The sequence below is a fragment of the Thunnus albacares genome, chromosome 10 (genome assembly GCF_914725855.1).
Source record: "Thunnus albacares chromosome 10, fThuAlb1.1, whole genome shotgun sequence".
NCBI classification, from domain to species: domain Eukaryota; kingdom Metazoa; phylum Chordata; class Actinopteri; order Scombriformes; family Scombridae; genus Thunnus; species Thunnus albacares.
In genome coordinates, this window is record NC_058115.1 from 22,572,710 (window position 1) to 22,587,211 (window position 14,502).

Genomic DNA, 14,502 nt, shown 5'->3' on the forward strand with positions numbered 1-14,502 from the left:
TGGCCATGCTAGGTGGCTAACATTAGACTAGTTACATGTTTTAAATAAGAAGTCATGTTTGAGGTAGACAAATGAGTTTGCATGTCACCTTCGTGTCGTTGTCCTTTACATGCTTGAAATGATCCCACACTTGAGATCATTTCCTGCCCAACAAAGTCTTAATAACTTTTTGGCAAATGTCTGTCCCTGATTGACTGAGTCACTATCTGAGTGATGAATTGAAGTAACTTAAGTAAGTAACTTTACTGGTCACTTCGGCTGGGTGTCACCATGTGTCGCCACTTCCTGTATCTGTTGTTTCAAATTTTTCATTTCAGATCATTTCACTTAAAAGCCTTGTAGCGTTTCATACACAGTCCAGTCATATATTAGGTTTTGGCCAAGTCTTGTCAACAACAAGGTACAGCTCCTGAATGGAGTTTGAGGGTTTTGTTTTTCTCTGCGACTAACCAACCAATGAAAACTTGGTCAACAAAGATTCTTCACATCAACTAAAGGTTTGGTCAACTATTAGGGGGCAACCCTAGCCTGTAGCACTTAAAGCTATTGAAATTTCCTTTTATGTTGCAGAAAAAAGGGTTTTTTTGTGTATGGCACCAAAGTACTTGCTCAATTGAACAGGTCTACAGAGACAGACAAGAAAAAGGGCACACAAATAGTAAAATATTTTGTGTTCCACTGAGATTTACAAATTTAACCTTAATCTTCAATGAATTTTAAGCCTATACACTCTGCATCAGACGTAGGTTAAGCAAGGAAGATGGCTGTCGAAGTCTAAACAAAAATGTTTGAGTATTGATGTGGACATGGGGTAACTAGTGACATTAGTGAATGTTCCACTTATATTTTCATTGCAATAAAATATAGTTAAAACATGATGCTCCCATTAGAGTAATACCAAAAATCACTAACTAGTCAAATATTCTATTGGGACCTTAAAATACAGGAAACAGGAAAATTAGGATAGCATGTGTTAACCCCCTCCAAAGCCCCAATCTCACAAGGTAGCAAACATCTTTGGTAGAAAAAGATTGAGTCACATAAACAGTGAAGGAACCACAGCAAAACAGACACACCATGTCCAAATGCAACACTCCTACATTCATCAAGCAACATATTCTTCTTTAGTCCACACTGCATGCTCATCAGTAACTACAAGCAATATTATCCTCAGAAAATGACTAAGCAAGAAAAATAACTTTTTGGAGGAGGGATTCTTCAATAGATATAGGCTTATAATACATGCATAAATAAAGTCTGTGTGAAAAATGTGACTGTTTTTCAAAAACAAAGCAGTCGCTTAAAAAACCAAAGCAATCATGAAACCTGGATTACAAATACTTTGGTATCTAAAGTTTGAACAAATATCATAATTCTGAGTTGTTTACTGACAAACTGTACTTTAAAGTATGTTGACTCTAGGATTTATATATGAGCGTCTGTAATTATGAAGATTCCCCTCACATTAAGAGGCTGCTGAGACCCAAGTCGCACCATTCAAGGTGAGATGGAGCACAGGATCACTACACGACAGTTTATGTAACATTTTCACAAGCTCTTCACTTCGATTTAGATTTTCTCTCTTTCATCAATCAGGAGCTCGTAGGATCACAGAATATTCATTTGATTTAAGGCATCAGTCCATTTTCTAAGTATATTCAACTAGATATGGCATTATTTTAAAACAAGGGAAAGTTTACACGGATGAGAAAGCTTTACTTACTTGTTAATTTTTTTACTTGGGTAAAATATATTCAAAGACTTCATGCTAAACATTTTTTCATAGTTATACAAATTGTAATGTGTGTCCCTCACTGCAAATGAGATTTGATAGTAGTATCACATTTTATCAGAATCACATAGATGTCCAATAAACTATAAAGTTCAAGATAAGTTGTCTTCTTAGTCACTCATGTAACAATATATGGATGCACAGATGCTCTTATGTAAATGTATGCATACTTACATTAATCTGTGTATGTATATATCATAACTGGCATTCAACCATCCCCCTCTTTCAGTTTTATTAAATGTGATAGCAGGGTGCTGAGAGACATCACATTTTGTCCTCTGTCCTTTGACTACACAGATTACGTTATTCATTTGAATAAAATATCAGTGCTCGCAAAGTATAATGGGCCCTGCGAGGAATTGAATCATCTCGGATAATCATCCTTATCAATAATGCCAGTTAATTACCATAACAATGAGGAAGATAATAAATGATGATGTCAAGAGAGAGCTACCAGGTTCGGGAAGCAATGGGGGCAAAAATCACCTTTTTTCCTTCTGTCTTGATGTGATTTTCACCTTGGCCATAATTTCAAAAGAAGATATGAGACACATTCTCACATTTATGTATTACCATCAGAACTCTTTATTTTTACTGCTGTTTTTGGATTAGAGCGTTGATCAAGTCGCAAATTACTTTTGAGAATGGGAAACATAATCCTAATTCTATTATTCTTATTTTTTATGATCTCAATATTAAGCAACTACAGCTGCTGAATGAGATGGGCTCAACTTTACATATACCCAGTAACCAAATGGTGACACAAGGCACCGCCACCACTGGGGGGAAAAAAAACTTGCATGCAAGTACACAACTGGACAACCAAAAATTTGCATGCAAGCACATGACTGGAGCAGCACTGACCATCCACCTAGCATTGAGTGAGTGAGTGACTACAATTTCCAACTGATAGGCTACAACAGAAGATTGCAGCACGGTGGGGAAAAACAATGAGGAAAACAAACCAAAATTGCAATCAAAGATGTGGGGTTCAAGCATGAAGAGTGGAGAGAGAGACAACGATAGAAGTGAGTGTGCAAGAACAAAGCAAGCCATACTGTAAAGCAGATGATCAGGTTAAACTCGTTCTGGAGGGCTGTGTGGAGTGTCATAATTCATCACCCACCCACTACAATTATTCAGTACACACTCTTGAGTCTATAAAAATGCTCTTTGGTTTATTCTTTAACTTACGGATTTAGCAGTGGCTGAGATGTACTGGACCACCATCTCACGTTTGGTGCTTAGGTCCTTTCCACGCAGGGGGGCTTTGCGTTCTTCATTCAGGTTCATGTCCTCCTAGAAGAACAAACATGAAGACAGTGAGGAGAAATCTAATGTGTGGTAGTGACTTAAATGTAGTTTTCAATTTCTTTATTACACAATATACATTAGGCAAAGAGGACAGAGGAGAAAGTGAATAGTGTGAAATACTTAGCACTGGTGAAGTGCACTTAAACCTAATGGAACATATCAAAATAACTATCTCAAAACCTCAAACTTTGAACCATATTAATTTAAGTACAACAGTTTCATGAGCAAGACAACAAATATTGACAATTATACTTTCATTGCTTCTATAAACCTTTTACATCAGATCCTGTCCTTCACAGTTGAACAATTTCTTTTACATGTATCTCTTTTCGTTAAAGTCAAAAGGTACAGCACTTGAAATGAGTCCTTGAAACGAAAGTAGCAGGGCTAAAGCGATATAAACTGTACATCCAAACTCAAACAACACAGCCTCTATTGAGGCCATGCAATCACATCAGATAGGCAGGATAGGCAGGATAGGCAGTATCTGCGTGTTATTGGGAGTATTATCTTTGTGCTACTTCTGCATCACAAAAGAGGTCTTTCATGTGAGAGACATCAGGGGATGGAACGAAGGACGGACAGAGCACTAAAAGCTAGGGAATGACATGATGATTAGAATGGAGGAGGATGTTTATCAGAAGCACTCTCTCACAAAGAGACGGCTAGAATGAACAGAGAGAAAAAACATCCTCCTTGGGGTTTGAGGCTATTGAACCTGAAGATGTGGAGCCATGCTGCCCTCTGCTGGGAAGTGAAGAAACCCATGTGTCCTTCGGATTGGTTGATTTGATTTAGCAGTGATTCCTCTCCATCTGATTTAAAACTTAAATTTCACCTGATAAATGAAGCATGTCATTTATAAATAACAACATTGTAGTATATAATGGTCTGAATATCTTTGTAATAAGTAATTTGATTCAAACTCTTTTTGCTTCATTTGTCACTGAAGCATGGGCAGGAATCCCATCCAGGGGCACCATGACCTAAATTCCTCCAACTACATTTCCTCTAGTAAATACCCTCGGAGCTAAAAAACCATTAACATCCTTTTTGTGGAACAGGGAAGAAAAAAATGCAGCTGAAACTTTTACAATTGGCGGTTTTTTTCACCCAAGGAAACCAGCAGGTTTTTTAATTAATCTTTGAACCCTGCTAATTTATCTGCTTAATTGGCATTCAATAAACGAGGCAGAATGTGGCGGGGTGAATATATTGGAGGGGTTGGAGTAGTGGGCCTGCGGGATGCTTGTCAGGGGGCAAACTGGAGGAATGAGCCCTCCATGTTTAGTCTCCAAAATGATTAATGCTCTTTTATTAATTATACCCTCACAGGCTACATAAAAAGCATCCCAGGATATCTTCAACTATGCTTCTTGTGTAACTGAAATGACGAGATCTGAGCTTGTATCAATGACAGTGGAGTTACCTAGACATGTATTTCAGATCTTATTGTCTCATGTTGGCCCAGCAAACGCTGCTAAGAATTTGCTAATACTAATCATTCTCCACTGTCTTGCTTAACCAGAAATAATGTCAGTCAGCAACACTTAGCAGACTAAGCATCATGGACGAGAGGGATGGGAACACTGTTCATCCCAGTAGACTACTTTGCTGTTTACAGTATGTACAGTGCAGTCCATAAGTAGTAAGACAGTGACGCATTGTTTAAATTCAAAAAATTTTTTTGATTCTGTGCTCCAGCACACTGAATTTGTAATGAAGTTAATGAGCTGACCATCAGATTTAAGGATGTAACAAAGGGTGTAATGATTTTAGGTGAGCACAATAGGACTCGTATGCCTTTTTATACACAGCACCCTTGCCCACATCCCCCTCAGGTTTTGGGAAAATGCAGCAGACAATTGATCCTAAATACAAAAAAAGCAACCCAAGAGTTTTTACGAGCCAAACAGTGGATTGTTCTTGACTGTCACCTAACCTCAGTCCACTCGTTTCACTCGCTGAAGATCGGCTCTCAAATCAAGCAATAATTGAAGTTGGCTGCAGTACAGGCCTGGCAGCACATAACCAGAGAAGATATTTATGGTCTACTGAAGTCTGTGGATCAAACACGATAATTTGCTACCAAATATTAAATATATTAACTTCATTTAAGCTTATTCCAATTTGACCTATACATTATGTTCACCATATTTTAGGAACTATGTATAAAAAGTGCTAAATTTTCTACATGGTTTATCTGACTGGGATATAGAAGTCTTGCAATTAAAACCGGAAATGAGCACTTAACCCTCAGTCATTGCTTCATTTCATCAAATCCAATGTGCTACAGAACAGAGCCAACACAATGAAATGATATATACATAGTTACTTAATTAGAATACTGTGGGGCAATGTGGCTTTGAACACAGCCCAATCCAGAGTGGATGTCCACCACTACACGCTTCAGATCACAGGAAAAAACAATTAATAGCTACCATCAAATGTGTGTGAGACTGAAATGGATATGGAGAGTCCAAGCTATGGGGAGAAGTGGATCTGAGGAAAGTAGACTTACAAAAATGTTTTGCTTCAACTGTGACAAATCGATTATTTTGTCCACTACCCTCAAGTCTGATCCATGAGTGTGTAAGGGCACACACAGTAACTCTCCTGTGGGCTGGTTTTAATGTCCTGGTGCAGAGTGTAACTGCTGAGGGATCACATAGGAGCTTATTACTGGGAGTGTTCATCCTGACAATGGTGCATAGAGAGGCACATAAAACCTCCGACTAGCCACAGCAGCCCCGCAATGTTACATTCTTTTTTCACCGGTCCTCTTTGTCTCTGTGAGCACCTCAATGCCATATACTACTCCTGACAACAAGAAAAAACTCTCTAAAGAACGATAACAGAGACAAATTTGTACTGGAATTAAATAAATTCAATCAATCCAAAGTAAAGATGTCATGCTGTTGGAGGTTTTCATGCTCACAGACAAGTAGAAACATCATCTGAGTAATAATGCTATGAATGCTAATGGCCATATCAGCACAGATAACTTAAAGTGCCAGTATGCGGCACCTATTGATGTCACAAAGTCACACCATCAGGGAGCTTTTGTCTTGATGGAGAGGACAAGTTCATATATCTTACCTCACCAGAAATCCTACCACTGCTTTTCTTTAATGTTACAGACAATAAAGAGTTGGAGCATGATGAAAGGGGTTTGCGATATGTCAAGGGAGTCAGACACGGTTTAGTGTAGTCTTTCACAGCTTACTGGACGCTGATAAAATTAGTTCAGATGCCATAATGTGTGTCACCGCATTCCTGCGTTGAACCTCTCAGATTGGAGTCAGCTACTGGAACACAGCTGCATCCTTAGTGAGATGCAGCTGTGATACCGGACATTTCATCAGTGGATTTACTGCTGTGCATTTTGATGAGGGGCTCTGAATTCCAGCTATGCACATCTTAGGAAATCATATGACAGGACACACAGACTTAAGATATACACTGCATCATTCTAAAGGCAGTGCTGAAAGTAAATGTTTTTTATATTTTAACTTTCCCTGTTGTTTTATGAATATACTTCTGCTATCAACGGTTAGCTTCAAAAATTCTAGAAAGAGTTGATTTGGTTTCCCTCCCAACTGACTGAGTGTTTCCTCCTATATTTTCCCAGATCCCTTTGATGACCTTTCAGTAATAGGCTATGTGCTATTTAGACTTTAAGATACACAGTGCAATGTGTGAACCACTTTCCTGAGAAAAAAATATTTTCAGTTTCTCCTAGTCATTAATGCACAGTGGGTGGTGTAACTGATATGGCATGGGTCATCCCTTCATTTGAAGCCAGCTGGATATCTAAGGCTGCAGCATGTAGCATCATTAAAAACAATCAATAATAGAAACGGTGTAAAGACAAAGAGAGCAATCAAAATGTATGTGTGTATGACATAAAAAGAGATACAGAGATGACAAAGACAGATAGATGCTGAAGAGAAGCAAGTAGCATCAAAAGAAAACTACACGCGACTTTCATTTCTATGTTTGCTACATCAAAGGAAGTTTAAAAAGTTTACAGTCTATGAGAGCAAATAGTGGCGGTTTCAAAAGTACATAAGTAAATAACCCTTTTCTTTTCGATTTCATTACTGTAATTACACTTCCCAACCTGGAGTGTCAAGGCCTGTCAAATGTCAGAGCAGCAAACATGCCTTCTGTGTCGTCCGTCACTGAGCAAATTGAAGCCTGGGTTTAATGTCACGCCACTGTGAGCACAAACATAGTAATTGAGAGGTGAACTGAGTGACAGGGATGAGCACCCAGGCAAGAAAACACTGAGCAGGAGCCTGATGAAAACCAGGAGCACTGGTCGCATTTCTCTAGCCCTGGCAATAAAGACCATTGTATGAGAAAAAAAAAGCAGGCACCGTACCACACACACATACACACTTGGAGACATTATCCACAACAGTACACACAACCTATGCAATGAAGCCAGAGTAATACAGCTCTGCACTTCAAAGAGATGGGCTGAAAGCTTTTTGTTAGATTTCAATCCTGCAGTACATAAGGCCAAAAATGCATTTCAATGGAGAAAATCACAAGTGTGACAGAGCTTTGACCCCACAGATGAGTGCGAAGTGAATTTCAAAGTTCTGTGTTCATTCTGACAGTGGCCTAGGGAATACGTAGGTGGAGCCCTGCCTCACGAAAGCTTAACTTCTGGATGCAAAATACATTTAGTTGTGCTATAAAAACATATCTCAAGTCTATCTTGGATACATTAAATATATATTATGCTATGTAAAAAAGACTCTATCATAAATTTGTGATATTGTTTTGCATATTTGTACATTCAAATTGGGGTAATAAAGGAGAGGGTCTTGTGCAACCCAGTAATTGGGCACTGTTTCATGTCACCATGGGATGTTATGGGAGTATGATTGGGCAATTAGTGGTGGTTTTCTAACCTATGCTGTAGTTGTGTAGATGGAAAATTTTCAATTTTCATATTGCAATTTTTAGATATTGGAAAAGATACAATTTTCAACATTATCTGTAAATCTACAGATATAGTTTAGATACAGTTTAAACCTGTCTCTGATCTCTGTCTATGTGATCACAATGACAACTACTGGAGCTTGGTTTATGGATACAGATGCACACTTGTATTACTGGGTTTTTGTTGTATCACATATGAATTTGCACATGTAAATGTCATATCTTGGTTTAGGATCACATGCTTTTTGGTAGAAAATAAGCCTTTTTTAATATTTTGTCATGACAACTGTAAACCACATTATCTTTTTTGTAATTTTATAAAGACATGATTATATGGTCAGACAGTAAAGAACATATAAAAGTTGCATAAAACTAGAAGAGCCTTGAAAAGAAGTAATTTCATTACCATCTTTTTTGACATGCCTGGCAGAGTTTGGTACACAGAAAAAATTTTCATCAGCAGTAAAACAAGGAAGCATGGAAATCTATTGGTGGTAATATACTGATAGAAAACATATCTGAAACATAACCTGTCTACTCAAACTCACTCTACACCAATATTCATTCCAGCAGCTCTCTGTTTCTCTACTTGTGCACCACTTTGTACAGGTTTATGAATCAATTTAAGATTTCATAATGGAACGCTCAATAATGCTCATGCAAGAGAAACACAAAGCTTACCATCATCTTCTCAAAGAGGTCAATAATCTCCTTTTCTGAGAGGTTCATGGAGCGGTCATCAAATAGGGGCTGAGGAACCGGCAGTTCAGTCTGGGTAGAGAGGGGATCTGTAGGGTGCTGTATAAGGGGCTTCTCCTTCTTCATCCCTGTTTTTCTGAAACTGGTAATACGATCACGCTAAAAGAAAAAAGAAGAGGTGTGAGATATTAAAATATTGTTTTTTGCTATTGCTGATTTTCACTGAAATAAAACCTTTTTTTTTTTTTTTTAAAGGAGTGCATTGGTTTTTCCTGCCTATGACCCAGATTTCAAGAGTTGTTCTGTTTTGTGTTGACAGATTACACTGTAAACCGGATCCTCCGATGGCAAGGACAGCTCAAAATATGTTTCTGCAAACAAAAGTGAAAAGAAAAAAGAATCCAGCCCTGAGTCCCTGCGAGTCACTAAGGAGTGATTTCAGACTAAGCCTTAAAGGGTACCTATTATGCTTTTTGTGCTTTTCTGTTATTTATATCCTGTAATGATGTCAGATATCTATGCTAAACAAGGTCAAAATTCCAAAACTGGAGATTAACGTATGTATAAATGCTCCCTGCAAATCAAAAGCCAGGGCTTCAGCCTGCCCTGAACGCTTCCTTTGCGATGTTTTTTTTCTATCTTGCCAACGAGTTGACATCAGATCGTCTTGCGTGCCCATTAACGGCTGTCCGTTCCATAGCCTTGGTTGCTAAGATTGTTGCTAAGGTTTACCATGTGTTGTTAGCGTTGTTCAATCACATATTTCAGGTCAGATTCCAGCTCAAACATGTACGGATGTATTTGAGAAGTTGACATGTTGAGAAAAGAACAAGAAAACTACTACTATAGTTTGTTTCATGGTTTGTTTACATAGCCTCCCCAGCTGCCAGGAGTTGGCTGTGACACAGCTTCCAGAAATTAACCAATCAGAATAGAGTGGGCTCAGTGGGCTAAAACAGCCTGTTTCAGAAAGAGGCTGAACTTAGGGGCTGCATAAAGAGCCAGTATAAGATAAATAAGGACTTTTTGGAACTGTGAATAATCCAAAGCTACTCTAGTAGAGTCCCAGAGTAAAAATATAGAGCTGGAAATAGGCATAATAGGTCCCCTTTAAAACTGCATTTCTACTAACACAGGTGGGAGAGAGACAAAATAGTTTAAAAGGATAAAAAATGGAAACACCTTTTGCTATTTTTACATCTTTTCCACCAGTGGGGCAAATATTTTTGTCATGAGGCGGGCACCAGGTCATGCTGAATTTCCTCATCAAATGCCATGCCAGTGTCACTGACATACCATTTGATCCACCCAATGGCTGTTGAGATATTTCACACTGGACTGTGCTGGACCAACACCGCCATCTCTAGAACCATTTTTATTTGTTCAATATTCAAAATAAATACAGAAAAATATGTTTTTATTCGTAAAGATTAACAATGAAAACAGACACACAAGTTTGTTTGCAACGCACTAGTAGCAAAAAAACACTGAGGTAGTATACTGTATGAAACTCATTAGGACTTCACTTACCATCATACCCAAGGGATCACATGGTTGGTACACAGGTTATTGAATTAGCATAGTTTGAGCGTACAATAACCTCTTAAGCTCATTGCGATAATATCAGTTCAGTTGAGTTTCCCTCTTATAATCATCAGTTGACACTAGTCTAATGAATGCTGTCTAGTTAAGTTTAGTGTGAAAGCAGAAAAAGTACATGAACCGCATGCAATGTTAGTCAGATTTAGTAAAAAATGGAATGGAGGGGACATGCTGGATGAATGCAAATATATTAATGAAATGGTAAGACAAACATGATGATGACATACATGATGTCACTACTGTAAGTTGGTTGAAATAGTTCTGAATGGATCAAACATACTATAAGAAAAAAACCATAAGGAGAGATTTCCTGATAGCTGCAGTTACATGTTGACCTTGCATTCTTCATGAAGGATTGCAATACTACATGAGCTTTTAAGTGTCAAAGTTAGGATATTTGTTAACTAAGGTTATTAAAAAAGCCCCTGGCAGAAACATCTCATCGCAAGTTTACTGATAATTGCACACTAAATGATCTATGAGCTGCTTGCAAAAGTCTAGATGCTATGGGCTAAGTTTTGTTCATTATGAAAAATTTAGGCTAACAGAAGTCAGTGATGCTAAATAACAGCATCATGACAAATCATCTTTTATTTAGATGGTATTATGGAGAGTTACCACAACAACTGAGACAGGTTTGAACCTTTCCTTCTTGTTGCTCTATTCAGTTACACTGTCTCATTCTCGCAACACTAGATGTAACCAATACAGGATACAGATATCTTCAGCTTTTTAATGTTTTGTTTGATTAAAATATTAATTCATTTATTTGCTTCTGGCATATTTGATCCATCCATTTATTTCAGTTAAAAGTCCCATGCAGCCATGACAACACATGAGATGAGGATGTAAAACAAAAATAATCACACCAAAATTAAACCAAGCACCTTACCATATCATCAGCCAATGTTTTTATGTGTATGTTCTGTTGGAGGGAGGGCACAGTGTGAAAAATAAGATCCAACAGAAAATGACAACACCCCAAAGTGAACCGTATGTATCCCACTTGCTTTGTGTTCACATGTACAGTGTTTCCTGGATACTGTCTCATTCTCCTGTTATAATAATAAGTGAGGTTCCAGATATTAGAGTAAAACAATGAATAGGGAGCTAAAATGTCTTAGAATCACAACCAGCATTAGCTTATTCTCAATTTTTTAAGGGGATATGAGCATATCTTGGATACTGTACATGTGTAGGATGTGACAATACTTAATGATACCAAATAATAGTGTTTTATGTAAAACACTAGCGTGTGTGTAAAGGTAAACATCCCAAGCACACACGCTTAAGACATATATACCAAACACATACATAAAATGAGACATTTTAAAGCACCTTTAATCCCACAACCACAATTGGAATGAGCACACCTGTCCGCAACACCCATTGTAAACATGCAGACATTTTAATGCTGTTTAGTTAAGACCATGTGTATAATGTTAGAGCTAGGCACAGTTTAACACCAACATTTTTTTTCAAATCCTTTTAGTGTGTTTTCTACAGAGCATCTCTTGAAGTGACAGTGGCCCAATCAAATCATTCTTGTTCACTTATTTTTATTAGAAACATGAGTCAAATAAATTTCCAACTTTTGCCAAAAAGAGTGCCAACCAATGTTTTCACAGAAAATCAACAATGCTTGCTCTCAAACCAAATATCATCATCCCCACAAAATGTTGCAAATAGCCCGCATAAAAAATGAAAAAAAAAAAATCTCTCCAATACAGATATTTTTCTCCATCTCAGATACACTAAGGCAGGCTACTGCCAAAGGCTTTTGGCTCGGCAAGGGACAGTCATTTGAAACACACCTCAAATGGGAAGCAGAAGCAACACTGCCATATGCTGTGGCGCTAGGCTGTGAAGTACTAATGAGTAGGGAGATGTGGGGTAGTGATGGCCATAAAGCCTGCCTCCAGCCGCGGATTTCTCCACTATTCTAATCAGGAAACTACTGATGCTGGGGCGAGCAAACAGATTGTCTCTAACCCACACCTCCCTCTGTGCATCTTCATCAGCTGTCGCTCTGGGCAACACTGAGCAGACACTCAAACTGCCATATCTATCACTAGTTTTGTCTGCAACAACTGATCAACAGTTGGTGGACAAAGCTATGAACCACAGAAAACAAAGCCTCAGTCTCTCTGTGCAGGCTTCATGTTTAGTCCAAGCTGTTATTTCAAGTCAAGATACCAAATATGTCATATTCATCTGGCGTTATGTATAGAGGGTCTTCCTGGAATGTCCGTATATTTGTTCCATCATCATACATGACCTTTCATATACTGTCGCTGTACAACATCTCACAACATCTGTAAAGCTAAGAAGTTGACCTGGGCCACAACTTTTCCCATTTCTAGATCAGAGCGTATGTGTCATTAAGCCCAGCATTCACCATCAGCCTAAAACTGCGTGAAACAATAGCTAATTTTCAAATAGAGTACTTAAACATTTTCTAATCAATTTAACAACAATCAAACCACTGTTTGGTTAATTGCCTTGACTTGAGGGTCTTTCCTTGCCCATTATCTTGGCAACATCGCAACAACGCAATTTAACATCTAACAATTAAGCTCGCATGTCCTCTGGGCTTCACTTGCTTATTAAAGTAAACTTTTTTCATCATAATAAATGTTTATTACCAAACACATATTGCTCTAAATAACCTAATCAAATTAGCTCTGGGTCCCTCCTTAATCAAATATGATTATGACTCCATACAGATCCTTAAAAATGAAAACACAAAGCAATATCCCACAACTTGAGAGTCAATTTGGGGAAACAAAACTATACCACTATGCATATTTTACCCAATAACTTCTAAAATTAATATAACTACACTTAACGTTAATATTACATTAACTCTTCCCATTGCTCTTAGTTTTATTACAAAATGCCACCAGATGGCACATTAGGTACGTTGTCATTCAAGATGGACAAAGGATAATTTTTGTTTCATTGGCTACCACTGCACAGCTTTAAAATAGCAATGCCTGTTATTCCCAACCAATTTAACTAGACCATCTGTATGATGTCATTTTAACTCACTCACTGGAACTATCACTATAAAATCAGTAGCCACGATGCCTCTGTAAAACGAGTTTAGAAGGAAATTAGGTTTTACTTTAATTAGTTCTAATAATAACAAGGGATTACTGGGAGTCAGCCATTGTTGGCAGTGAGGACTGTAATGCAATGTGCTGCTGTTCTTGGCAACTTCATGAAACTACCTTGTGTCCCTGTTCAGTCAACTGCTCTGTTCAGCTACAGGCTAGGCAGTGTTAGCAGCATCCAAACCTGTTTTTCAGTGTGGCAAACAATTCCTGAAAAAATTCTGATAGAAGAGCTACAACAAAATTAGGAAAATTGTACAAATTTTCTCCTTACCCCAATACACTGATAAGTATACTTCAATGCTCAGCAGTCACGTAGGGTTTTCACAGTGGAAAATCTGTATTCTCGTTAAGGGTTCATTTATTTCATGAATTTCAAAGCTGTTTGTTACTTATTCAGAAGGAAACAACTATCAGTGCACTAAATACTCTCTACTTATCCCACGCATTTCTTCCCCCCTCTCTGTTTTATTCTACCAGTAGTCCAGTAAAGCATATCTCACTGTGGTAAACATGAACAATTCTGGACAACAGGAGCATAGCTGCAATAAAACATCTTACAGAGACTGCTCAGAACCATCAGGCAAAATACTATTATTAACTAATCAGAAGCATGACATGAGACTGTGTGTGTGTGTGTGTGTGTGTGTGTGTGTGTGTGTGTGTGAGAGAGAGAGAGAGAGAGAGAGAGAGAGAGAGAGAGAGAGAGAGAGAGAGTGACAGAGAGAGAGGGAGAGGGAGAGAGAGAGAAACTTTTAGACGCAGAGGCAGAATACAACTTGCTCACTCCAAACAAACATGATTAGGGAAATGAATGCCCCTTCCTTTACTCAAAAGACAGTATAGTATCCATTCAACTGCTCTTGAGTGACTTGCTAGTGTAGCCAAACAAGCATGCAACATGTCAATATAACAATTTCAATGCTTAAAGATTCCCATCAGACATGTTTAAAATATATTTTAAATACTGCTTTGAATGATAATGTGTGTCTTTTCCAAAATTTCCAACAGTGCCTTAAAGAT

General features: G+C 38.0%; 1 protein-coding gene across 1 annotated transcript in view; it reads right to left on the bottom strand.

The window, feature by feature from the left end:
• diaph2 (diaphanous-related formin 2) overlaps positions 1 to 14,502 on the bottom strand; it is a 381,520-nt gene that overhangs the window by 352,990 nt on the left and 14,028 nt on the right. The window contains exons 3-5 of the mRNA XM_044363276.1: positions 11,256 to 11,288; positions 8,744 to 8,920; positions 2,987 to 3,091 (exon numbers count right to left, since the gene is read on the bottom strand). Of these exons, the coding sequence (XP_044219211.1) occupies positions 2,987 to 3,091; positions 8,744 to 8,920; positions 11,256 to 11,288 (315 nt within the window). The remainder of the gene's footprint in view (positions 1 to 2,986; positions 3,092 to 8,743; positions 8,921 to 11,255; positions 11,289 to 14,502) is intronic.